At 48.5% G+C, this 25,744-nt stretch overlaps 2 protein-coding genes and 1 pseudogene across 4 annotated transcripts; all 3 read left to right on the top strand.

Moving 5' to 3' along the window:
• Positions 1-4,291: 4,291 nt before the first annotated feature.
• LOC115250147 (uncharacterized) lies at positions 4,292-6,967 on the top strand (annotated as a pseudogene).
• A 965-nt stretch (positions 6,968-7,932) lies between these two features.
• Positions 7,933-23,716, top strand: LOC105419816 (uncharacterized). 3 transcript variants are annotated; one of them, XM_029837374.1, is made up of 4 exons: positions 7,933-8,083; positions 9,322-9,456; positions 21,007-21,048; positions 21,886-23,716. In XM_029837374.1, exons 3-4 carry the CDS (start codon positions 21,038-21,040, stop codon positions 23,486-23,488), a joined length of 1,614 nt encoding a protein of 537 aa, XP_029693234.1. In that variant the 5' UTR covers positions 7,933-8,083; positions 9,322-9,456; positions 21,007-21,037; the 3' UTR covers positions 23,489-23,716. The 3 variants fall into 3 exon arrangements, with proteins under 3 accessions (XP_029693234.1, XP_029693236.1, XP_029693235.1); XM_029837376.1 differs by lacking the exon at positions 9,322-9,456; XM_029837375.1 differs by lacking the exons at positions 7,933-8,083; positions 9,322-9,456 and adding an exon at positions 20,827-20,858.
• Position 23,717: 1 nt separating this feature from the next.
• On the top strand, positions 23,718-25,175 carry LOC115250231 (septin-5-like). The gene is made up of 2 exons (XM_029838037.1): positions 23,718-23,767; positions 24,509-25,175. Exons 1-2 carry the CDS (start codon positions 23,718-23,720, stop codon positions 25,173-25,175), a joined length of 717 nt encoding a protein of 238 aa, XP_029693897.1.
• Positions 25,176-25,744: the final 569 nt, after the last annotated feature.

The following is a 25,744-nucleotide window of genomic DNA, read 5'->3' as shown; positions in this document are numbered from 1 at the left end:
CCCTCTCTGAGCTTGCACAGCTCCAGCAGACCACAGCGTAGAAGATCATCGATGCCACCACAGAGTCATAAAAAGTCCTAAGCAGGGTCCTGCACACTCCAAAGGACCTCAGTCTCCTCAGCAGATGAAGGCGACTTTGGCCCTTCTTGTACAGGGCGTCTGTGTTATGAGAAAAGAGATGTTAATAGAAAAATAGATGTTAATAGAAAAATAGATGTTAATAGAAACAAATATTGTATTCATTTTATAAATTAAAAATGCAACATGTTGGTTCATGGTGGAATATTATTAATTTTTGGATTCGTGTAACATTTGGTCCTGTCCGTTCCTGCACTACATCCACCTCCTGACTCACGGTTAAAGCGCATGCACGCCAACACTCTGCCCCTCACTCGCACTCACATATACGCTCACCCCCCGCACGCTGCACCATACATGCCTCTCCACCACTACTCCCATGTCTGCCATCAGGATCACAGGTCATTCACTCCATTGACACCATCATTTCATACAGACAGAAACCCAGCACTGTTCCCAGACGCAACAGTGCTTTTATTGTTCCCATAAAAAGACATGATGAGCGCACGTCCGGCGCGGACATAAAGATGGCCGTGCTGAACGTGTGCTCTCTTTTAAATAAATCTTTTATAATAAACGACTTAATTTTAGACAGAAACCTCGATGGTATTCTCCTTACTGAGACATGGCTTGGCACTGATGCACCTGCTGTTCTCACAGAGGCTTGCCCCCCAGATTTTAACTTTTTATTTTCTACAAAGGGGGGCAGGAAAGGAGGTGGAACCGCTTCAATAACAAGGACCGAAATGTCATCAAGTGAGGTCTCTTTTAATAAGTTTCCATCATTTGAGCATCATGCCTTTGTTTTTAGCAGCCCTCCTGTTCTATGCATAACAGTTTACAGACCACCCCAATACTCCACCTCTTTTATCAGTCAATTCTCCAAAATTTTATCAATCATTTACGCTAAATACAACAGGATTTTAATAACTGGTGATTTTAATCTACACATCAACAACACCGCGGACCCAGTGTCCAGAGAATTTTTAAACCACCTTCACAGTTTGGATTTTAAACGACATGTCACGCAGCCGACCCACAGCAGGGGGCGCACCCTGGACCTGGTCATAACCTATGGCCTGTCCGTGGGTGGGTCCTCGGTTGTGGACCTGGCCGTGTCTGACCACTTTTGTGTGTTTTTTAACATCACCAGTTTTAACCAGCGGAGGGCCCCTGTGGGAACGGTGAGGAGACGCTACCTGACTCCTGAAGTGGCTGCAAATTTTATCCAGATCTTACAGAGCACTCCTGCAGAAATTTTACCAGCATCATGTGATCTTATTGTTGACACTTTTAATAATAAATTAAAGTCAACGCTGGATTCTGTGGCTCCACTTGTCACAAAAACAGTAAGAACAAAACTTGCACCACCGTGGAGAAATGAAGAAATTAGAAAACTGAAAAGAACCTGTAGGAGTGCTGAGAGGAGGTGGAGGAAATCCAAGCTGACCATTCATAAAGAAATATTTTATCAAGGCGTCTCCTTCGCCTCAGGTCTCGGTGCCCAGCCATGTCTCAGCTTGCCTCAGCTTGTTTATGTGTGTGTGTAAGTGTGTTGTATGCATGTGTGTGTGTCTGTCCTTTTCTTAATTCTGTTGTTCTCTTTGCTGTTTTTATCCTTTGTGAGGCACTTTGTGCTACCTAGCGTATGAAAAGTGCCATATAAATAAAGATTAATATTGATATTGATATAACAACTCAAAACCTACAATAACACAATCAAGCAAGCAAGAACCTCTCATTTCAAATAACTAATCTCCGACAATAAAAACAACCCCAAATTTCTATTCCACACAATTGAGCTTTGAACCAATGGTAATTTTAACAGGTGTCCCACAACAACAACTGACACCATCTGCGAGACCTTTGCAGACCACTTCAGGAGTAAAATCGATGCTATTAGATCCAGTCTTTTATCACAACAAATTTTAATCACCAACACTCCTGGATCATTGCTTTCACCTGAGGAGACACTGGGGAGTTTTGTCCTGGTTGATGCGAGGACACTTGGTCGAGTTTTCTCCCATGTAAGGCCCACAACCTGCCTTTTAGACCCAATTCCCACACCGTTTTTTTATGGAATCTTTGAGGAACACCTTCTATATATGGTGAATTGCTCTCTTCAGACGACTGTCTTCCCCACCTCCTTTAAAACGGCGGTGGTGAAGCCCCTTCTGAAGAAGAGCAATCTAGACCACAGCGTTTGCACCTGTATCCAACTTACCATTTTTAAGTAAAATTTTAGAAAAACTTGTTTTTAACCAAGTGAATGATTTTTTAAACTCAAACGACATTTTAGGCATCTATTTTAGGCATTTGAGGCATCAGTCTGGTTTTAGGATGAACCACAGTACAGAGACAGCCCTTTTAAAGATTTTAAATGACATCAGGTGTAACCTAGATAACAAAAAGCTCACGGTGTTGGTTCTACTGGATCTGACCGCCGCCTTTGAGACAGTAGACCACCATATTTTATTAAATAGACTGAAGAACCTGGTCGGCCTTTCTGGTACTGTTCTTAACTGGTTCACCACCTACCTTACTGATCGAAGCTTCTTTCTAAGTATGGAGACAAAATGTGGGGTTCCCCAAGGGTCTATCTTAGGTCCAACTCTTTTTAATCTTTACATGCTTCCTCTTGGGGACGTCATCAGGAGCCACGGCATCAGCTTCATCAGCTATGCTGACGATACGCAGCTGTACATCGGCGTGGCTCCTGATGACACAGGGCCAGTTGATGCCCTTTTTAACTGTATTCTAGATATCCAGTCATGGATGGCAGAAAACTTCCTACAGCTCAACCAGGACAAAACAGAAGTCTTAGTCATTGGTCCTGAAGGTCAGAGAGAGAAACTTGTACCAAAATTAAAGGATTTTAAACCATCTCAATCTGTAAAAAATCTGGGTGTGATCTTTGACTCTGAGCTTAGTTTTATCCCACACATCAAAAACATAACAAAGGTAGGTTTTTACCACCTGAAGAATATAGCCAGAGTCCGCCCATTTCTCTCTCAGGCCAGCACGGAGGTGCTGATGCACGCTTTTGTCTCTTGTCGTTTAGATTATTGTAATGCCCTGCTCTCTGGTCTTCCAAAAAAGAGCGTCACTAACCTACAATGATTACAAAACTCAGCTGCACGGGTGCTGACGAGGACCAGAGGGCGGGAGCACATCACACCGGTTTTAGAATCGCTGCATTGGCTGCCCGTGCGTTTCAGGATCGATTTTAAGGTTCTTTTATTCGTTTTTAAATGTCTTAATGGTCTTGGCCCAACTTATTTATCAGACATGCTTTTATTCTATCAACCCTCGCGGACTCTGAGGTCCTCGGGCACTAACCATTCCACATGTAAGCTCTAAAACGCACGGGGAAGCGGCCTTCAGTTACTATGGTCCCCGACTGTGGAACAGCCGGAGAACCTCAGGGCCGCAGAGACTGTTGAGATTTTTAAAAAGAGGCTCAAGACACACCTTCTTAATCAGGCCTTTAATTGATTTTCTGATTATTTTTAATTTATTTTATGTTCTCATGCTTTTTTATGTCTTATCCTTATTTTACTTGATACTTTTACTGTTTTACTCCCTCAGTTCTTAGTTTCTCAGTTTTTAGTTTTTACACCTTTTATCCCATTTACTGTTTTAGTCCTTCAGTTTTTAGCTCCAGTGTTTCCTCATGATGTTTCCTCATGGGGGCCTGCCAGGCTGGGAGATGTTTCCGGTCTACCGCTGGGGGTGCTGTCCCGTGGACGGCTCTGGCCTGGGTGGTTAGGGGGCTCTGTGCCTTGGTGTGGAGCCTCCTGTCTGCCCAGGTCAGGGTGGTCTTTGTGGCGGTACCACCTGTGGTCACGGACCGTGACCTCCCTCGGCCTGGTGGGCCTCCAAAGGTGGCGTCTCCTTCGCCTCAGGTCTCGGTGCTCAGCCGTGTCTCAGCTTATTTGTGTGTGTGGGTGTGTGTGTGTAAGTGTGTTGTATGCATATGTGTGTGTGTATCTGTGTGTGTGTCCTTTTTCTTGATTCTCTTGTTTCTCTTTGCTGTTTTTATTTTGAGGCACTTTGTGAGGCACTTTGTGCTACCTAGTGTATGAAAAGTGCCATATAAATAAAGATTGATTGATTGATTGATTTATTGATTGATTTGTTAGTCTATTTCCTTCGTTTAAAAAAAAACAACAACTCACAGTTATAATTGACTCTTCATAGATTTTGGCTGGATTTCTGGTCCGAGTTTCTGTGAAATCACGTGGTTTCAAGTGCACCAGCTTCCTGCCAGCCTCCTTAAAAGCATCCCTCCAACTCTCCTGTCACTCCTCTTCAGCTCTCTCCATCAAACAGCAGGTAAGAATCCTTGACCAATATTCAGAGGCTCTTCAGGAATTCTCGTATATATCCCACTTTGGACCAGTTCCCGAAACAAAAGTATACGAGGCATTACGGTAAAAGCTAGGCACAGGCAACTTTCTCTGGAATGTAGTTCGTCCAGTAAATGTGAAACTCTTCCTGGTTCCTGAATCAGAGGAGTGAATATTGTGGTTGCGGAAAACTCAGACGCAGACTTCTGCAAATTTATTCTGCATTTCAAATTGCAGAAAGTCTATTAAACACTGAGCAGAAGACACACAAACAAAGGGAAGTCTTCAATCACACACATAACCTCGCTTATGGTGTCCAGGTGCGAACAATAATTAAAACAGTAATTAAACACATCAACAACCAGAACCGAATAAATAGAACACTAACATTGAAAGTTGCAAAAGATAACATTTACAACGAACAAAAACAGGGTTAACACAAACCTGAACCCACAGACACACTGCCACAAAGCATGCATGGAATTTCCCACACTGACCCTCCCCAACACGCTACAATATGTTTAACAAAGTGAAAAAATGTCGATATTGTCATAATGTTTGATAATGTGCCTGATATCAGTCATTCATAAGTGGTTCAAATCAGCATTTAGATAACTGTTTCTTATTGATCACTATAACTGCTGGCAGCTGATTCCTGTGTGTCCGGTAAAGGTAAGTTCCAGCTGCTGATGAGGGGCAGAAAGGTGGGAGGTCACTCCTGGGAACCAAGGCCCCTCCCCTAACTGTCCATCAACCTGCCACCAGTTCCAGTGAGTCAAAGGAAACATGTTGTAATCTGAATAACTTCTATTTTCCTCAGATTCGAGGACTCTGAAGAAGACAGCATCGCCATGGCTACTAAGTAAGCACCGATAGCTCGACTACCTATCTAATTTACATAGACTGCATATTTATGCCAGGAAGAAGCTTTTATTAAAGTGTGGCACACCCCTACCGTGGCCTAGACCATTTCACTGAGCACCTGCATGAAAAACCTGCAACTTTAGTCATAGTGAACAATTTAGAAACAAGTTACAGAGTCTTTCAGATATAAACGCACAGCAGGAACTAAACGTAGCAGCAACATAAAGGCATTGGTTAAGCTAGAAAATAAAGCTCAAGATAGAATAAAATAAAACAAGATACACTGAAATAAAACCAATCAACAGCAACAGAACATCTGACCCGGTAGGTGTGAACCTGTTACCAGGAGGGTACTTTAAAAAAAAGCTGCTTGAATTAATGGAAAACGATGTGATTGACTGCGGCTCAGGTAGAGAGCTACAGACCAGAACCTGTAGACTGAGATCACTGGGTCAGGCACCAAAGATTCTGAAGGGAAACAGCACTTGGGGCTCATTACCTTCTGGGCCTGCTTCCCCATTTCTTCTGCATATTTTTCTCCATCATTTTGCTCAGAGAACTCATTTCCAGTGTTCCAGAAGATGAGCTCGTGTTCTCCAGGATACTTCTGGGGCTACAGAATACAGGCACCGTTCAGCGAGCGTTTCCATTTTTGGTCAGCAGTAATGTCCCAGTATGAAATGTGCGTGAGACTGTAAATTATGTTGTGAAAAAACAAATTCACACAGATTGAACGACTTCTTCAATGTGTCAAACACTCAGCCCGGCTCACAAAGGTTGAAGCTTGTTTAAGGTGCAAAACTGTCTGAGTCAGCTGAGTCTTCTTCCTCTGCAGGAACAGTGAGACCTTCCTGAGTTCCATCATAGAGACGAGTCAGCTGATCCAGTCGGGATCTCCTAAAATCTACCAGCTGAACACGGTGATGAAGATCACCGAAGGCCTGAAAACAGTGACTGTCGGCACCAAAAAGGTGAACAGGCTGAACAAAACCATCCTGCTTCTGGGTGAGACAGGAACAGGGAAGTCTGCTCTGATCAACGTCCTGGTCAACTACGCCATGGGAGTGAAGTGGGGGGACGAAGTCTGGTTCAAGATTGTAGAGGAGGAGACGACGAGGCAGTCCGAGAGTCAGACGTTAGACGTGATCATGTACCAGATCTTTGGGTTCGAGGGGAAAACGCTTCCTTTCTCTCTGACCCTCGTCGATACTCCCGGGTACGGAGACAACAGAGATGACATAAATGATGACATCATTGGTGAGAGACTGCTGGAGTGGTTCACCTCTGATGGTGGAGTTCACGAGGTCCACGCAGTAGGTCTGGTGATGAAGGCCAGCGATAATCGACTGAGTGACTGACTCGGGTACGTCTTTGATTCAGTGGTGTCTCTGTTCGGAGCGAACATGGAGGAGAACATGTTCACCCTACTGACGCACTCAGACGGCGGGCTGCCCGATAACGCCCTGACCGCTCTCGCAGACGCACAAATCAAGTATGCAAAAGATCAGCAGGGCCAGCCCGTTTACTTTGTGTTCAATAACCGCCAGAGCGATCCGAGAACCAGACGATATATGGAGACTCTGAAGTTTCCTCACCTGCGCATTCACCAGTCTCTCCAGCCGGTTGGCATGAGATAAAGTGACCTCATAGATGGAAATTGGCCACATGAGCCGAGGTAGTAGCCCAAACTGAAAGCACCACAGTTTCAGTTTTCCAGGGAGAGCAGTACTGTTGATCTGCCTGAGGCCACTGATGATGTCCTGCTTAAGTTGCTCCACCTGCTTTGAGTCTTTGAGCTCTGCACTGTACCAGCGGCCAAGACTTTTAATAGGCTTCTCCAAAATTGTTGGTACAGGCTTGTTGTTAATGTGGAACCTCTCATTAGCAAGCTGTCCTTTTACAATAGAGATGCTGCCAGATTTGCTGAAGAATAAAAAATGAAGGTGCAAATAAGATGTGCAAATAAGACATTCCAGAGGTAGGATGATTAGTTAGTGCAGAGAAATATGCCAACCTTGGGTTATAGGTGCTACATTAAGAGTTGTGAATGTTGTACAATCTGACAGCAGTAGGGATAAATGACCTGCGGTAATGTTCCTTTTTACACCGTGGGTGTAACAGTCTGCTGCTGGAGGAGCTGCTCAAGGCCCCCACAGTCTCGTGTAGGGGGTGAGAGGGGGTGTCCATAATTGATGTCAGCTTGGCTAACATCATCCTCTCACCCACCTCGTCAATGGAGTCCAGAGAACAGTCCAGGAGTGAGTCAGCTCTTCTGACCAGTTTGTTAAGTCTCTTCCTGTCCCTCTCTGAGCTTCCACAGCTCCAGCAGACCACAGCGTAGAAGATCATCGATGCCACCACAGAGTCATAAAAAGTCCTAAGCAGGGTCTTGCACCCTCCAAAGGACCTCAGTCTCCTCAGCAGATGAAGACGACTTTGGCCCTTCTTGTACAGGGCGTCTGTGTTATGAGAAAAGAGATGTTAATAGAAAAATAGATGTTAATAGAAACAAATAATGTATTCATTTTATAAATTAAAAATGCAACATGTTGGTTCATGGTGGCATATTATTAATTTTTGGATTTGTGTAACATTTGTTCGTCTATTTCCTTCATTTAAAAAATCAACAACTCACAGTTATAATTGACTCTTCATAGATTTTGGGTGGATTTCTGGTCGGAGTTTCTGTGAAATCACGTGGTTTCAAGTGCACCAGCTTCCTGCCAGCCTCCTTAAAAGCATCCCTCCAACTCTCCTGTCACTCCTCTTCAGCTCTCTCCGTCAAACAGCAGGTAAGAATCCTTGAACAATATTCAGAGGCTCTTCAGGAATTAAGAACCGATCAGACGTTGAATTCTGCAACAACAAAAAAAAAAAATCCGATATATTAGTTATATTTGTAAAGGATCTGGTGTTTTCTCATATATATCCCACTTTGGACCAGTTCCCGAAGCAAAAGTATACGAGGCATTACGGTAAATGCTGGGCACAGGCGGCTTTCTCTGGAATGTAGTTCGTCCAGTAAATGTGAAACTCTTCCTGGTTCCTTAATCGGAGCAGTGAATATTGTGGCGAACTAGGGTTTTTAGTTGCGGAAAAACTCAGACGCAGACTTCTGCAAATTGATGATGTCCTGCTTGAGTTGCTCCACCTGCTTTGAGTCTTTGAGCTCTGCACTGTACCAGCGGCCAAGACTTTTAATAGGCTTCTCCAAAATTGTTGGTACAGGCTTGTTGTTAATGTGGAACCTCTCATTAGCAAGCTGTCCTTTTACAATAGAGATGCTGCCAGATTTGCTGAAGAATGAAAAATGAAGGTGCAAATAAGATGTGCAAATAAGACATTCCAGAGGTAGGATGATTAGTTAGTGCAGAGAAATATGCCAACCTTGGGTTATAGGTGCTACATTAAGAGTTGTGAATGTTGTACAATCTGACAGCAGTTGGGATAAATGACCTGCGGTAACGTTCCTTTTTACACCGTGGGTGTAACAGTCTGCTGCTGGAGGAGCTGCTCAAGGCCCCCACAGTCTCCTGTAGGGGGTGAGAGGGGGTGTCCATAATTGATGTCAGCTTGGCTAACATCATCCTCTCACCCACCTCGTCAATGGAGTCCAGAGAACAGTCCAGGAGTGAGTCAGCTCTTCTGACCAGTTTGTTAAGTCTCTTCCTGTCCCTCTCTGAGCTTCCACAGCTCCAGCAGACCACAGCGTAGAAGATCACCGATGCCACCACAGAGTCATAAAAAGTCCTAAGCAGGGTCCTGCACCCTCCAAAGGACCTCAGTCTCCTCAGCAGATGAAGACGACTTTGGCCCTTCTTGTACAGGGCGTCTGTGTTATGAGAAAAGAGATGTTAATAGAAAAATAGATGTTAATAGAAAAAAATATTGTATTCATTTTATAAATTAAAAATGCAACATGTTAGTTCATGGTGGGATATTATTAATTTTTGGATTTGTGTAACATTTGTTCGTCTATTTCCTTCATTTAAAAAAACAACAACTCACAGTTATAATTGACTCTTCATAGATTTTGGGTGGATTTCTGGTCGGAGTTTCTGTGAAATCACGTGGTTTCAAGTGCACCAGCTTCCTGCCAGCCTCCTTAAAAGCATCCCTCCAACTCTCCTGTCACTCCTCTTCAGCTCTCTCCGTCAAACAGCAGGTAAGAATCCTTGACCAATATTCAGAGGCTCTTCAGGAATTAAGAACCGATCAGACGTTGAATTCTGCAACAACAAAAAAAAAAAATCCGATATATTAGTTATATTTGTAAAGGATCTGGTGTTTTCTCGTATATATCCCACTTTGGACCAGTTCCCGAAGCAAAAGTATACGAGGCATTACGGTAAATGCTGGGCACAGGCGGCTTTCTCTGGAATGTAGTTCGTCCAGTAAATGTGAAACTCTTCCTGGTTCCTTAATCGGAGCAGTGAATATTGTGGCGAACTAGGGTTTTTAGTTGCGGAAAAACTCAGACGCAGACTTCTGCAAATTTATTCTGCATTTCAATTGCAGAAAGTTTATTCAACACTGACCGGAAGATAAACGAACAAAGGGAAGTCTTCAATCACACACATAACCTCGCTTATGGTGTCCAGGTGCGAACAATAATTAAAACAGTAATTAAACACATCAACAACCAGAACTCAATAAATAGAACACTAACATTGAAAGTTGCAAAAGATAACATTTACAACGAAGGAGTGCGGAGCTCATGCCCAAACATGAGTACTGCTGGGGTGCATTTTGTGGACTCCTGAACTGCTGTCCGGTATGCCCACAGAACCAAAGGTAGGTGCCGATCCCAGTCTCGCTGCCGGCGGCTGGTCAGGATTGCAAGCTGGGTGGCCAGGGTTCGGTTGAAGCGTTCGACCAGTCCATTGCTCTGCGGGTGTAATGGTGTGGTCCGGGTCTTCTTGATGCCGATCCTCCGGCAGACCTCACTGAACACTTTTGCTTCAAAGTTGCGACCCTGGTCACTGTGCAGTTCCTCCGGTACACCAAAGCGGCAGTTGACCAGGTGCTCAGCAGTGGTGGATGCACTCTGATCGGGAACGGCCTCAGTCCATTTGATAAAATAGTCCATGGCCACAAGGACGTAGCGGTTCCCTTGGTCAGTGGTAGGAAAGGGGCCCAGGGTGTCTACACCCCACCTGGTACTGCTGCAGGGCAGCGTGCGAACGCCGACTTGGTCCCTTCTGAACAGTGCAAGGGTCACACCGATGAACGTAGAGCTCTACATCCTGACGACACCCTGGCCAGTAGAATCGTGACCTGAGCCGGTGTAGAGTCTTGGTCACTCCAAAATGGCCTGCCCCCACTGAGCCATGGACAAGCTGAAGGACCCTGGGGCTGTTCAGCTTCACAAGGGCGTCGAGACAAGGCGTCTGCGTTGGTATGAAGACGGCCAGACCGATGACGGATTTCAAAGTTGTAATCCTGTAGTGTCTCTAGCCATCGTGCGAGCTGTCCCTCTGGCTCTTTAAAGTTTAGGAGCCACGTGAGAGAGGCATGATCAGTGCGCAGGAGAAATCTTCTCCTGTAAAGGTATGGCCTGAAGTGACGGAGCCCGAGGACGACAGCCAGCAGTTCCCGACGAGTGACACAATAATTCCTCTCTGGTCGGTTGAGGGAGCGACTGTAGTATGCGATGACCTGCTCCCCGTTCTGTCCCTCCTGGGACAACACGGCCCCACATTGCTGGCGTCGGGCACTTGTCTCAGTCCCTTCTCACGTGTGGGGTGAAGCGTAACAGCCTCAGAACCCAGGTAAAGTGTAGTCCTGGGAAGGTCGACCACAGCCTCCCACTTGGCTAGCAGATCCAGCCCGATGATGCAGGGGTCTTGTATGTCAGCCAGCTAGAACTCGTGATCAAATGTGCAATTAGCAACACATACCTGGAGAGATCCTTCGCCCCGCATTCTGGCGCGCTCACCGGTGACTGTGGCTATACAAAGCTTAGTGGGTTTCCAACCCCGTGGTCTCGGGCCCTCTGTACCCGGTAGCGTTCCAGGCCAGACCAGCAAAATGGTGGACACCGTATCCACCAGGGCTCTGCATGGAGTGTCATTAAGAGTACAGTCCAGGTACAGTCCATTTGTCTGGCCCAGGCGACCCAGACGCTACTGCGACTTGGCAAAGGAGGGAGGATGAGTCGTGGGTGACAGTTCCCCCATTGTGCCACCCCGCTCTAGTTTAACGGAGGCTGAGGAGCTGGGCTTCGTGGGGCTGGTGCTGGGCAGTGGCGTGCGATGTGACCCGGTTCTCCGCACCGGTAACATCTTTCCATAGGCTGCCCGGCTGTTCTCCTAGTTCCTCGTTGGGGTCGTTTCAGGGGTGTGGTGGTGGCTTGGCGGGTGACCTCTTCGTCATCAGTAGGCAGCCTGATGCACTCTGTACCTTGTATTGGTGGAGCGGTCTCCCGTGGACAGCACATGTTCAACCCGCTCAGATTCAGCCAAGGTTGCAGTCAAGGTCTTTGGTGCATGCAGGCGGATGTGTTCTCGAAGTCGCTCTGGCTGAAGCCCTCGGACGAAAGCTTGGAGTGCCAGCTCGTCCTGTACTGTAGGGTGGAAGGTAGGATACCCACGCTTGGCATAAAAATGTAGATCCGCAGCATACACACCCAGACTCTCTCCCTCGGCTGAAAAGCTTGTCTCGGGTGTCGTCGGCATGAGCATGGTGGCCAAAACGGTGTTTCAGTGCTCTTTCTATGGCTTGCCAGTTAAATATCTCTTCAGGCTGGAGGTCTGTGCGAATCTGCAGGGCTTTGCCTTCCAAGGCAAGGGCGACCTGTACTGCTGTCTCTTCTGCTGACCAGGCATTGAGTTGGGATGCCAGTTGGACTTGAATGAGATAAGTCTCTGGAGGCTCTTCCCGTTGTAACGTGGCAGCTTCATGGTACTCAGTTGAGGGATGGTAGTGTTTCTTCGCCGGTTTCCCAGGCTGCAATCTGCCATTAGCTCCATCAGGGAGGCTCTTTGCCCCAGCGTTTCCCTGTGGTGTTCCTTGCATAGCTCTCAAGCTTTTGCAGACCTCTTTCACTTTCCTGAGGGTCCCTTCCATCATGTACAATCCCAACTATGACACCAATGTGGCAAGCCAGGGCTTTTAGTTGCGGAAGAACTCAGACAACTTCTGCCAGCTTGTTCTGCAATTCAACTACAGATAGTTTATTACACACTGAACAGAAGACATGCGAACAAAGGGAAGTCTTCAATCACACACATAACCTCGTTTATGGTGTCCAGGTGCGAACAATAATTAAAACAGTAATTAAACACATCAACAACCAGAACTCAATAAATAGAACACTAACATTGAAAGTTGCAAAAGATAACATTTACAACGAAGGAGTGCGGAGCTCATGCCCAAACATGAGTACTGCTGGGGTGCATTTTGTGGACTCCTGAACTGCTGTCCGGTACGCCCACAGAACCAAAGGTAGGTGCCGATCCCAGTCTCGCTGCCGGCGGCTGGTCAGGATTGCAAGCTGGGTGGCCAGGGTTCGGTTGAAGCGTTCGACCAGTCCATTGCTCTGCGGGTGTAATGGTGTGGTCCGGGTCTTCTTGATGCCGATCCTCCGGCAGACCTCACTGAACACTTTTGCTTCAAAGTTGCGACCCTGGTCACTGTGCAGTTCCTCCGGTACACCAAAGCGGCAGTTGACCAGGTGCTCAGCAGTGGTGGATGCACTCTGATCGGGAACGGCCTCAGTCCATTTGATAAAATAGTCCATGGCCACAAGGACGTAGCGGTTCCCTTGGTCAGTGGTAGGAAAGGGGCCCAGGGTGTCTACACCCCACCTGGTACTGCTGCAGGGCAGCGTGCGAACGCCGACTTGGTCCCTTCTGAACAGTGCAAGGGTCACACCGATGAACGTAGAGCTCTACATCCTGACGACACCCTGGCCAGTAGAATCGTGACCTGAGCCGGTGTAGAGTCTTGGTCACTCCAAAATGGCCTGCCCCCACTGAGCCATGGACAAGCTGAAGGACCCTGGGGCTGTTCAGCTTCACAAGGGCGTCGAGACAAGGCGTCTGCGTTGGTATGAAGACGGCCAGACCGGTGACGGATTTCAAAGTTGTAATCCTGTAGTGTCTCTAGCCATCGTGCGAGCTGTCCCTCTGGCTCTTTAAAGTTTAGGAGCCACGTGAGAGAGGCATGATCAGTGCGCAGGAGAAATCTTCTCCTGTAAAGGTATGGCCTGAAGTGACGGAGCCCGAGGACGACAGCCAGCAGTTCCCGACGAGTGACACAATAATTCCTCTCTGGTCGGTTGAGGGAGCGACTGTAGTATGCGATGACCTGCTCCCCGTTCTGTCCCTCCTGGGACAACACGGCCCCACATTGCTGGCGTCGGGCACTTGTCTCAGTCCCTTCTCACGTGTGGGGTGAAGCGTAACAGCCTCAGAACCCAGGTAAAGTGTAGTCCTGGGAAGGTCGACCACAGCCTCCCACTTGGCTAGCAGATCCAGCCCGATGATGCAGGGGTCTTGTATGTCAGCCAGCTAGAACTCGTGATCAAATGTGCAATTAGCAACACATACCTGGAGAGATCCTTCGCCCCGCATTCTGGCGCGCTCACCGGTGACTGTGGCTATACAAAGCTTAGTGGGTTTCCAACCCCGTGGTCTCGGGCCCTCTGTACCCGGTAGCGTTCCAGGCCAGACCAGCAAAATGGTGGACACCGTATCCACCAGGGCTCTGCATGGAGTGTCATTAAGAGTACAGTCCAGGTACAGTCCATTTGTCTGGCCCAGGCGACCCAGACGCTACTGCGACTTGGCAAAGGAGGGAGGATGAGTCGTGGGTGACAGTTCCCCCATTGTGCCACCCCGCTCTAGTTTAACGGAGGCTGAGGAGCTGGGCTTCGTGGGGCTGGTGCTGGGCAGTGGCGTGCGATGTGACCCGGTTCTCCGCACCGGTAACATCTTTCCATAGGCTGCCCGGCTGTTCTCCTAGTTCCTCGTTGGGGTCGTTTCAGGGGTGTGGTGGTGGCTTGGCGGGTGACCTCTTCGTCATCAGTAGGCAGCCTGATGCACTCTGTACCTTGTATTGGTGGAGCGGTCTCCCGTGGACAGCACATGTTCAACCCGCTCAGATTCAGCCAAGGTTGCAGTCAAGGTCTTTGGTGCATGCAGGCGGATGTGTTCTCGAAGTCGCTCTGGCTGAAGCCCTCGGACGAAAGCTTGGAGTGCCAGCTCGTCCTGTACTGTAGGATGGAAGGTAGGATACCCACGCTTGGCATAAAAATGTAGATCCGCAGCATACACACCCAGACTCTCTCCCTCGGCTGAAAAGCTTGTCTCGGGTGTCGTCGGCATGAGCATGGTGCCCAAAACGGTGTTTCAGTGCTCTTTCTATGGCTTGCCAGTTAAATATCTCTTCAGGCTGGAGGTCTGTGCGAATCTGCAGGGCTTTGCCTTCCAAGGCAAGGGCGACCTGTACTGCTGTCTCTTCTGCTGACCAGGCATTGAGTTGGGATGCCAGTTGGACTTGAATGAGATAAGTCTCTGGAGGCTCTTCCCGTTGTAACGTGGCAGCTTCATGGTACTCAGTTGAGGGATGGTAGTGTTTCTTCGCCGGTTTCCCAGGCTGCAATCTGCCATTAGCTCCATCAGGGAGGCTCTTTGCCCCAGCGTTTCCCTGTGGTGTTCCTTGCATAGCTCTCAAGCTTTTGCAGACCTCTTTCACTTTCCTGAGGGTCCCTTCCATCATGTACAATCCCAACTATGACACCAATGTGGCAAGCCAGGGCTTTTAGTTGCGGAAGAACTCAGACAACTTCTGCCAGCTTGTTCTGCAATTCAACTACAGATAGTTTATTACACACTGAACAGAAGACATGCGAACAAAGGGAAGTCTTCAATCACACACATAACCTCGTTTATGGGGTCCAGGTGCAAACAATTATTAAAACAGTAATTAAACACATCAACAACCAGAACTCAATAAATAGAACACTAACATTGAAAGTTGCAAAAGATAACATTTACAACGAAGGAGTGCGGAGCTCATGCCCAAACATGAGTACTGCTGGGGTGCATTTTGTGGACTCCTGAACTGCTGTCCGGTACGCCCACAGAACCAAAGGTAGGTGCCGATCCCAGTCTCGCTGCCGGCGGCTGGTCAGGATTGCAAGCTGGGTGGCCAGGGTTCGGTTGAAGCGTTCGACCAGTCCATTGCTCTGCGGGTGTAATGGTGTGGTCCGGGTCTTCTTGATGCCGATCCTCCGGCAGACCTCACTGAACACTTTTGCTTCAAAGTTGCGACCCTGGTCACTGTGCAGTTCCTCCGGTACACCAAAGTGGCAGTTGACCAGGTGCTCAGCAGTGGTGGATGCACTCTGATCGGGAACGGCCTCAGTCCATTTGATAAAATAGTCCATGGCCACAAGGACGTAGCGGTTCCCTTGGTCAGTGGTAGGAAAGGGGCCCAGGGTGTCTACACCCCACCTGGTACTGCTGCAGGGCAGCGTGCGAACGCCGACTTGGTCCCTTCTGAACAGTGCAAGGGTCACACCGATGAACGTAGAGCTCTACATCCTGACGACACCCTGGCCAGTAGAATCGTGACCTGAGCCGGTGTAGAGTCTTGGTCACTCCAAAATGGCCTGCCCCCACTGAGCCATGGACAAGCTGAAGGACCCTGGGGCTGTTCAGCTTCACAAGGGCGTCGAGACAAGGCGTCTGCGTTGGTATGAAGACGGCCAGACCGGTGACGGATTTCAAAGTTGTAATCCTGTAGTGTCTCTAGCCATCGTGCGAGCTGTCCCTCTGGCTCTTTAAAGTTTAGGAGCCACGTGAGAGAGGCATGATCAGTGCGCAGGAGAAATCTTCTCCTGTAAAGGTATGGCCTGAAGTGACGGAGCCCGAGGACGACAGCCAGCAGTTCCCGACGAGTGACACAATAATTCCTCTCTGGTCGGTTGAGGGAGCGACTGTAGTATGCGATGACCTGCTCCCCGTTCTGTCCCTCCTGGGACAACACGGCCCCACATTGCTGGCGTCGGGCACTTGTCTCAGTCCCTTCTCACGTGTGGGGTGAAGCGTAACAGCCTCAGAACCCAGGTAAAGTGTAGTCCTGGGAAGGTCGACCACAGCCTCCCACTTGGCTAGCAGATCCAGCCCGATGATGCAGGGGTCTTGTATGTCAGCCAGCTAGAACTCGTGATCAAATGTGCAATTAGCAACACATACCTGGAGAGATCCTTCGCCCCGCATTCTGGCGCGCTCACCGGTGACTGTGGCTATACAAAGCTTAGTGGGTTTCCAACCCCGTGGTCTCGGGCCCTCTGTACCCGGTAGCGTTCCAGGCCAGACCAGCAAAATGGTGGACACCGTATCCACCAGGGCTCTGCATGGAGTGTCATTAAGAGTACAGTCCAGGTACAGTCCATTTGTCTGGCCCAGGCGACCCAGACGCTACTGCGACTTGGCAAAGGAGGGAGGATGAGTCGTGGGTGACAGTTCCCCCATTGTGCCACCCCGCTCTAGTTTAACGGAGGCTGAGGAGCTGGGCTTCGTGGGGCTGGTGCTGGGCAGTGGCGTGCGATGTGACCCGGTTCTCCGCACCGGTAACATCTTTCCATAGGCTGCCCGGCTGTTCTCCTAGTTCCTCGTTGGGGTCGTTTCAGGGGTGTGGTGGTGGCTTGGCGGGTGACCTCTTCGTCATCAGTAGGCAGCCTGATGCACTCTGTACCTTGTATTGGTGGAGCGGTCTCCCGTGGACAGCACATGTTCAACCCGCTCAGATTCAGCCAAGGTTGCAGTCAAGGTCTTTGGTGCATGCAGGCGGATGTGTTCTCGAAGTCGCTCTGGCTGAAGCCCTCGGACGAAAGCTTGGAGTGCCAGCTCGTCCTGTACTGTAGGATGGAAGGTAGGATACCCACGCTTGGCATAAAAATGTAGATCCGCAGCATACACACCCAGACTCTCTCCCTCGGCTGAAAAGCTTGTCTCGGGTGTCGTCGGCATGAGCATGGTGCCCAAAACGGTGTTTCAGTGCTCTTTCTATGGCTTGCCAGTTAAATCTCTCTTCAGGATGGAGGTCTGTGAGAATCTGCAGGGCTTTGCCTTCCAAGGCAAGGGCGACTTGGACTGCTGTCTCTTCTGCTGACCAGGCATTGAGCTGGGATGCCAGTTGGACTTGAATGAGGTAAGTCTCTGGAGGCTCTTCCCCGTTATAACGTGGCAGCTTCATAGTACTCAGTTGAGGGATGGTAGTGTTTCTTCGCCGGTTTCCCAGGCTGCAATCTGCCATTAGCTCCATCAGGGAGGCTCTTTGCCCCAGCGTTTCCCTGTGGTGTTCCTTGCATAGCTCTCAAGCTTTTGCAGAGCTCTTTCACTTTCCTGAGGGTCCCTTCCATCATGTACAATCCCAACTATGACACCAATGTGGCAAGCCAGGGCTTTTAGTTGCGGAAGAACTCAGACAACTTCTGCCAGCTTGTTCTGCAATTCAACTACAGATAGTTTATTACACACTGAACAGAAGACATGCGAACAAAGGGAAGTCTTCAATCACACACATAACCTCGTTTATGGGGTCCAGGTGCAAACAATTATTAAAACAGTAATTAAACACATCAACAACCAGAACTCAATAAATAGAACACTAACATTGAAAGTTGCAAAAGATAACATTTACAACGAAGGAGTGCGGAGCTCATGCCCAAACATGAGTACTGCTGGGGTGCATTTTGTGGACTCCTGAACTGCTGTCCGGTACGCCCACAGAACCAAAGGTAGGTGCCGATCCCAGTCTCGCTGCCGGCGGCTGGTCAGGATTGCAAGCTGGGTGGCCAGGGTTCGGTTGAAGCGTTCGACCAGTCCATTGCTCTGCGGGTGTAATGGTGTGGTCCGGGTCTTCTTGATGCCGATCCTCCGGCAGACCTCACTGAACACTTTTGCTTCAAAGTTGCGACCCTGGTCACTGTGCAGTTCCTCCGGTACACCAAAGTGGCAGTTGACCAGGTGCTCAGCAGTGGTGGATGCACTCTGATCGGGAACGGCCTCAGTCCATTTGATAAAATAGTCCATGGCCACAAGGACGTAGCGGTTCCCTTGGTCAGTGGTAGGAAAGGGGCCCAGGGTGTCTACACCCCACCTGGTACTGCTGCAGGGCAGCGTGCGAACGCCGACTTGGTCCCTTCTGAACAGTGCAAGGGTCACACCGATGAACGTAGAGCTCTACATCCTGACGACACCCTGGCCAGTAGAATCGTGACCTGAGCCGGTGTAGAGTCTTGGTCACTCCAAAATGGCCTGCCCCCACTGAGCCATGGACAAGCTGAAGGACCCTGGGGCTGTTCAGCTTCACAAGGGCGTCGAGACAAGGCGTCTGCGTTGGTATGAAGACGGCCAGACCGGTGACGGATTTCAAAGTTGTAATCCTGTAGTGTCTCTAGCCATCGTGCGAGCTGTCCCTCTGGCTCTTTAAAGTTTAGGAGCCACGTGAGAGAGGCATGATCAGTGCGCAGGAGAAATCTTCTCCTGTAAAGGTATGGCCTGAAGTGACGGAGCCCGAGGACGACAGCCAGCAGTTCCCGACGAGTGACACAATAATTCCTCTCTGGTCGGTTGAGGGAGCGACTGTAGTATGCGATGACCTGCTCCCCGTTCTGTCCCTCCTGGGACAACACGGCCCCACATTGCTGGCGTCGGGCACTTGTCTCAGTCCCTTCTCACGTGTGGGGTGAAGCGTAACAGCCTCAGAACCCAGGTAAAGTGTAGTCCTGGGAAGGTCGACCACAGCCTCCCACTTGGCTAGCAGATCCAGCCCGATGATGCAGGGGTCTTGTATGTCAGCCAGCTAGAACTCGTGATCAAATGTGCAATTAGCAACACATACCTGGAGAGATCCTTCGCCCCGCATTCTGGCGCGCTCACCGGTGACTGTGGCTATACAAAGCTTAGTGGGTTTCCAACCCCGTGGTCTCGGGCCCTCTGTACCCGGTAGCGTTCCAGGCCAGACCAGCAAAATGGTGGACACCGTATCCACCAGGGCTCTGCATGGAGTGTCATTAAGAGTACAGTCCAGGTACAGTCCATTTGTCTGGCCCAGGCGACCCAGACGCTACTGCGACTTGGCAAAGGAGGGAGGATGAGTCGTGGGTGACAGTTCCCCCATTGTGCCACCCCGCTCTAGTTTAACGGAGGCTGAGGAGCTGGGCTTCGTGGGGCTGGTGCTGGGCAGTGGCGTGCGATGTGACCCGGTTCTCCGCACCGGTAACATCTTTCCATAGGCTGCCCGGCTGTTCTCCTAGTTCCTCGTTGGGGTCGTTTCAGGGGTGTGGTGGTGGCTTGGCGGGTGACCTCTTCGTCATCAGTAGGCAGCCTGATGCACTCTGTACCTTGTATTGGTGGAGCGGTCTCCCGTGGACAGCACATGTTCAACCTGCTCAGATTCAGCCAAGGTTGCAGTCAAGGTCTTTGGTGCATGCAGGCGGATGTGTTCTCGAAGTCGCTCTGGCTGAAGCCCTCGGACGAAAGCTTGGAGTGCCAGCTCGTCCTGTACTGTAGGGTGGAAGGTAGGATACCCACGCTTGGCATAAAAATGTAGATCCGCAGCATACACACCCAGACTCTCTCCCTCGGCTGAAAAGCTTGTCTCGGGTGTCGTCGGCATGAGCATGGTGGCCAAAACGGTGTTTCAGTGCTCTTTCTATGGCTTGCCAGTTAAATATCTCTTCAGGCTGGAGGTCTGTGCGAATCTGCAGGGCTTTGCCTTCCAAGGCAAGGGCGACCTGTACTGCTGTCTCTTCTGCTGACCAGGCATTGAGTTGGGATGCCAGTTGGACTTGAATGAGATAAGTCTCTGGAGGCTCTTCCCGTTGTAACGTGGCAGCTTCATGGTACTCAGTTGAGGGATGGTAGTGTTTCTTCGCCGGTTTCCCAGGCTGCAATCTGCCATTAGCTCCATCAGGGAGGCTCTTTGCCCCAGCGTTTCCCTGTGGTGTTCCTTGCATAGCTCTCAAGCTTTTGCAGACCTCTTTCACTTTCCTGAGGGTCCCTTCCATCATGTACAATCCCAACTATGACACCAATGTGGCAAGCCAGGGCTTTTAGTTGCGGAAGAACTCAGACAACTTCTGCCAGCTTGTTCTGCAATTCAACTACAGATAGTTTATTACACACTGAACAGAAGACATGCAAACAAAGGGAAGTCTTCAATCACACACATAACCTCGTTTATGGGGTCCAGGTGCAAACAATTATTAAAACAGTAATTAAACACATCAACAACCAGAACTCAATAAATAGAACACTAACATTGAAAGTTGCAAAAGATAACATTTACAACGAACAAAAAACAGGGTTAACACAAACCTGAACCCACACACACTGCCACAAAGCATGTTGGGAATTTCCCACACTGACCCTCCCCAATATGCTACAATATGTTTAACAAAGTGAACAAATGTCGGTATTGTCATAATGTTTGATAATGTGCCTGATATCAGTCATTCATACATACAAGTGGTTCAAATCAGCATTTGGATAACTGTTTCTTATTGATCACTATAACTGCTGGCAGCTGATTCCTGTGTGTCGGGTAAAGGTAAGTTCCAGCTGCTGGTGAGGGGCAGAAAGATGGGAGGTCATTCTTGGGAACCAAGGCCCCTCCCCTAACTGTCCATCAACCTGCCACCAGTTCCAGTGAGTCAAAGGAAACATGCGCTAATCTGAATAACTTCTATTTTCCTCAGATTCGAGGACTCTGAAGAAGACAGCATCGCCATGGCTACTAAGTAAGCACCGATAGCTCGACTACCTATCTAATTTACATAGACTGCATATTTATGCCAGGAAGAAGCTTTTATTAAAGTGTGGCACACCCCTACCGTGGCCTAGACCATTTCACTGAGCACCTGCATGAAAAACCTGCAACTTTAGTCATAGTGAACAATTTAGAAACAAGTTACAGAGTCTTTCAGATATAAACGCACAGCAGGAACTAAACGTAGCAGCAACATAAAGGCATTGGTTAAGCTAGAAAATAAAGCTCAAGATAGAATAAAATAAAACAAGATACACTGAAATAAAACCAATCAACAGCAACAGAACATCTGACCCGGTAGGTGTGAACCTGTTACCAGGAGGGTACTTTAAAAAAAAGCTGCTGGAATTAATGGAAAACGATGTGATTGACTGCGGCTCAGGTAGAGAGTTACAGACCAGAACCTGGAGACTGAGATCACTGGGTCAGGCACCAAAGATTCTGAAGGGAAACAACACTTGTGGCTCATTACCTTCTGGGCCTGCTTCCCCATTTCTTCTGCATATTCTTCTCCATCATTTTGCTCAGAGAACTCATTTCCAGTGTTCCAGAAGATGAGCTCGTGTTCTCCAGGATACTTCTGGGGCTACAGAATACAGGCACCGTTCAGCGAGCGTTTCCATTTTTGGTCAGCAGTAATGTCCCAGTATGAAATGTGTGTGAGACTGTAAATTACGTTGTGAAAAAACAAATTCACACAGATTGAACGACTTCTTCTATGTGTCAAACACTCAGCCCGGCTCACAAAGGTTGAAGCTTGTTTAAGGTGCAAAACTGTCTGAGTCAGCTGAGTCTTCTTCCTCTGCAGGAACAGTGAGACCTTCCTGAGTTCCATCATAGAGACGAGTCAGCTGATCCAGTCGGGATCTCCTAAAATCTACCAGCTGAACACGGTGACGAAGATCACCGAAGGCCTGAAAACAGTGACTGTCGGCACCAAAAAGGTGAACGAGCTGAACAAAACCATCCTGCTTCTGGGTGAGACAGGAACAGGGAAGTCCACTCTGATCAACGTCCTGGTCAACTACGCCATGGGAGTGAAGTGGGGGCACGAAGTCTGGTTCAAGATCGTAGAGGAGGAGACGACGAGTCAGTCCGAGAGTCAGACGTCAGACGTGATCATGTACCAGATCTTTGGGTTCGAGGGGAAAAGGCTTCCTTTCTCTCTGACCCTCGTCGATACTCCCGGGTACGGAGACAACAGAGATGACACAAATGATGACAGCATTGCGGAGAGACTGCTGGAGTGGTTCACCTCTGATGGTGGAATTCACGAGGTCCACGCAGTGGGTCTGGTGCTGAAGGCCAGCGATAATCGACTGAGTGACCGACTCGGGTACGTCTTTGATTCAGTGGCGTCTCTGTTCGGAGCAAACATGGAGAAGAACATGTTCGCCCTACTGACGCACTCAGGCGGCGGGCCGCCCAAAAACGCCCTGACTGCTCTCGCAGACGCACAAATCAAGTATGCAAAAGATGAGCAGGGCGAGCCTGTTTACTTTAAGTTCGATAACTGCCAGAGCGATCAGAGAACGGAACGATATATGCGCAAACTGAAGAATGCTTGGAAAGATTCTGAGGATGAAATGAAGCGGTTCATGGAGGTCCTGAACGTCACCGAAGCTCAGACACTGAGGACAACCGTGGAGGTTATAAATCAGCGAAATCAGCTGAAGGACTGCATCATTAACCTTCAAGATAAACTCAAGTTCATTGAGCTTAAAAAGACACAGATTGATCAGGAGAAAGCGTTTTCCATCAAATGCGAAGAAAAGATGAAGGCGAATGAGAACTACGAAGAAGATGTGGACGAGCCCTACAAAGACAAAGAACCCATTAAGGGTGGACGCTGGTGGTTCTTTTGGGTAAAGGGGGCTACGTCATGCCTGCAGTGTGAGGAGACGTGTCACCATAAATGCCCATGCACCTTCCAAAATGGTCGTTATTGTCCGATCTTTGATGGTCGTGACCACTGCAAAGTCTGCACCAATAAGTGTGAAAGAAAGCATCACGTGAAGGAGAAGTGGATCTACGTGACCAAGACAAGGAAGGTCAGAAAGACCTATGAAGACATCAAAGAAAAGTACATGGAGGGCGTGAAGGGAATGGAGAAACATTCGAGTACTTTGGAGCGAATGCAGCAGGAAATGGAGAAACTTCTGGAACAGGAACACGAGGGGCTGGAGAAAAGCTTCCAGCATATCACCAGGCTGGAGAGCATCGCCCTGAAAGTCGACTCCATTTTCACCCTCAAACACCTGGACTTCCTGATCGAGAGGATGCAGGATCAAAAGTTTGCAGAGGAGGTCAGGAAGCTGAAGGAAATGAAACAACGCATGGAAGGTAAAAACCTCAGAAAAGCCCTGAACTACGCTGCAACAGCAGGAGGGGATAAAAAGAAGCAGAAATGATGTTAATTTCATCAAGAGCAAGGCTGGACAAAAGCTGAGCAACCCAGACCCTGCAGAGCTTCAGTGATCTTAATGCTTATTTTGTGAATGCTACGCAACGGGACATTTGACCTTTAACCTTTTCAAACAAATCCTGCCCTTTTGTTTTAATGTGGTTCTTTTTTTCTCTCCCAGCTGAAAGCTGATGTGTTGACAGCATGTTCATGTATTAAAAAGCCACGTCGAAAACATGCCTCAAGTCTTTGTGTTTCAGGGACGTCGTCTCGGGGAGGGGAGGGGGTGGGGGGGTGGTGGAAAGCAGAGTTGATATTTGATCCTATTTTATAAGGCCACAGTTTATTCCCGTCCGCTCTTATCATTTCCCCTTCATGTGTACCGTCTGACCTGAAGCCTCACCCTGACTCTGTACGCTTACATCAGCATGAACTAGAGAAGCAAAGGTGGAGAAGCTGTATCTTATCGGGCTGATCTCCCACCGGCCTCCACTCCCTTCCTGGATTTGCTCTTTCAAGCTTCAGCCTTAAAGCGACACCAGCCGCTAAGTCGACGCTTTAGCAGAAACAGCCAGGCCCTCCCGCTTTATAAAGGCTTATTTATTCATCCATTATTCTGATCACGGTGTGTTTCCCAAATCCCGTTGGTTAAAGTCACACGTCGCTGCATTTATTTGCTTCTCGCCGGCTTTTGCTTGATTTATTACAGGCGCTTTTGCCGCCATCCTTTTAACTGTTTGCTGACTGTTATGACCTGCAAGCGGCGACCGTTGATCATCACGCCGCTTCCCTGGTTGTTCATTTGTCATCTCATCGCTCCAACTGTTCACGTCTTCAGCGGGCTTCGCCGTGCCAAGAGGGTGATAAACATTTAATGTGATTGTGCACACGTGTACGTCTTCGGCCCATTTTTACTTGAGTTATTTAGTCATTTGGTTTGCAAGGGTTGCATTTAGTCAAGGGTTCTTCATGGAACACTCTTATATTAAACATTGACTCACTGAAAAGTGGATTCCTATGTATCAAGTTATAATTATTTGCTTCCAGCTCAGGCCTGGTTCAAATATAAGAACATCACAGAGACGAGTCAGCTGATCCAGTCGGGATCTCCTAAAATCTACCAGCTGAACACGGTGACGAAGATCACCGAAGGCCTGAAAACAGTGACTGTTGGCACCAAAAAGGTGAACAGGCTGAACAAAACCATCCTGCTTCTGGGTGAGACAGGAACAGGGAAGTCCACTCTGATCGACCTCCTGGTCAACTACGCCATGGGAGTGAAGTGGGGGGACGAAGTCTGGTTCAAGATCGTAGAGGAGGAGACGACGAGGCAGTCCGAGAGTCAGACGTCAGACGTGATCATGTACCAGATCTTTGGGTTCGAGGGGAAAACGCTTCCTTTCTCTCTGACCCTCGTCGATACTCCCGGGTACGGAGACAACAGAGATGACACAAATGATGACATCATTGCGGAGAGACTGCTGGAGTGGTTCACCTCTGATGGTGGAGTTCACGAGGTCCACGCAGTGGGTCTGGTGCTGAAGGCCAGCGATAATCGACTGAGTGACCGACTCAGGTACGTCTTTGATTCAGTGGCGTCTCTGTTCAGAGCAAACATGGAGGAGAACATATTCGCCCTACTGACACACTCAGTCACCGAAGCTGAGACACTGAGGACCACTGAAGACCACTGAAGACCCACATAAGGGTGGAGACATCCCCCATGCAGGATTATTTGAGTCACTGATATAGTTGCAGTAGTTAACAAGCCCCGTCCTGTTATTACGCACAAAGCCACTAGAGGTCACTTAACGCGACCTGTCGGTCATGTGAATCTGCCATTCTAAAGAAAAATGGAATAATTAGAAGTATCTATGGGTCATTAAAGGAAATTACTATTGCAAACAAGACTTTTACTTTAATTTAAAGTAAGTATGTAAAAAAAAAAAAAAAACCCAACTGCGCCTGTTAGAAGTGCTTCCACTCACACATACAGGGCACTGAGCTGCAGGAAAAAGCCAGTGACACGTTTAAAATTTCAAATTTGAATAAACCAACGGGTAAAACGTGGCCTAATAATTTTATCTCCTGTGATTCAATTGGCTGGTGTAGATGTTAGTTTTAAAAAACTGTAAGAAAAGGACCTCTTTGGAGTATCTCAATAACACTTGTTATGACCAACCTTGTCCTCTAGAGGGCAGCATAGCACCAGGAAGGGTAATGCGAGGCTTTGCGGGCGTACTTTAAACGCGCGCGCGCGCGC

The sequence above is a fragment of the Takifugu rubripes genome, chromosome 6 (assembly GCF_901000725.2).
Source record: "Takifugu rubripes chromosome 6, fTakRub1.2, whole genome shotgun sequence".
Taxonomy (NCBI): Eukaryota; Metazoa; Chordata; class Actinopteri; order Tetraodontiformes; family Tetraodontidae; genus Takifugu; species Takifugu rubripes.
Note: the sequence above shows the minus strand (reverse complement) of the source record. Positions and strands in the feature narration are given on the sequence as shown.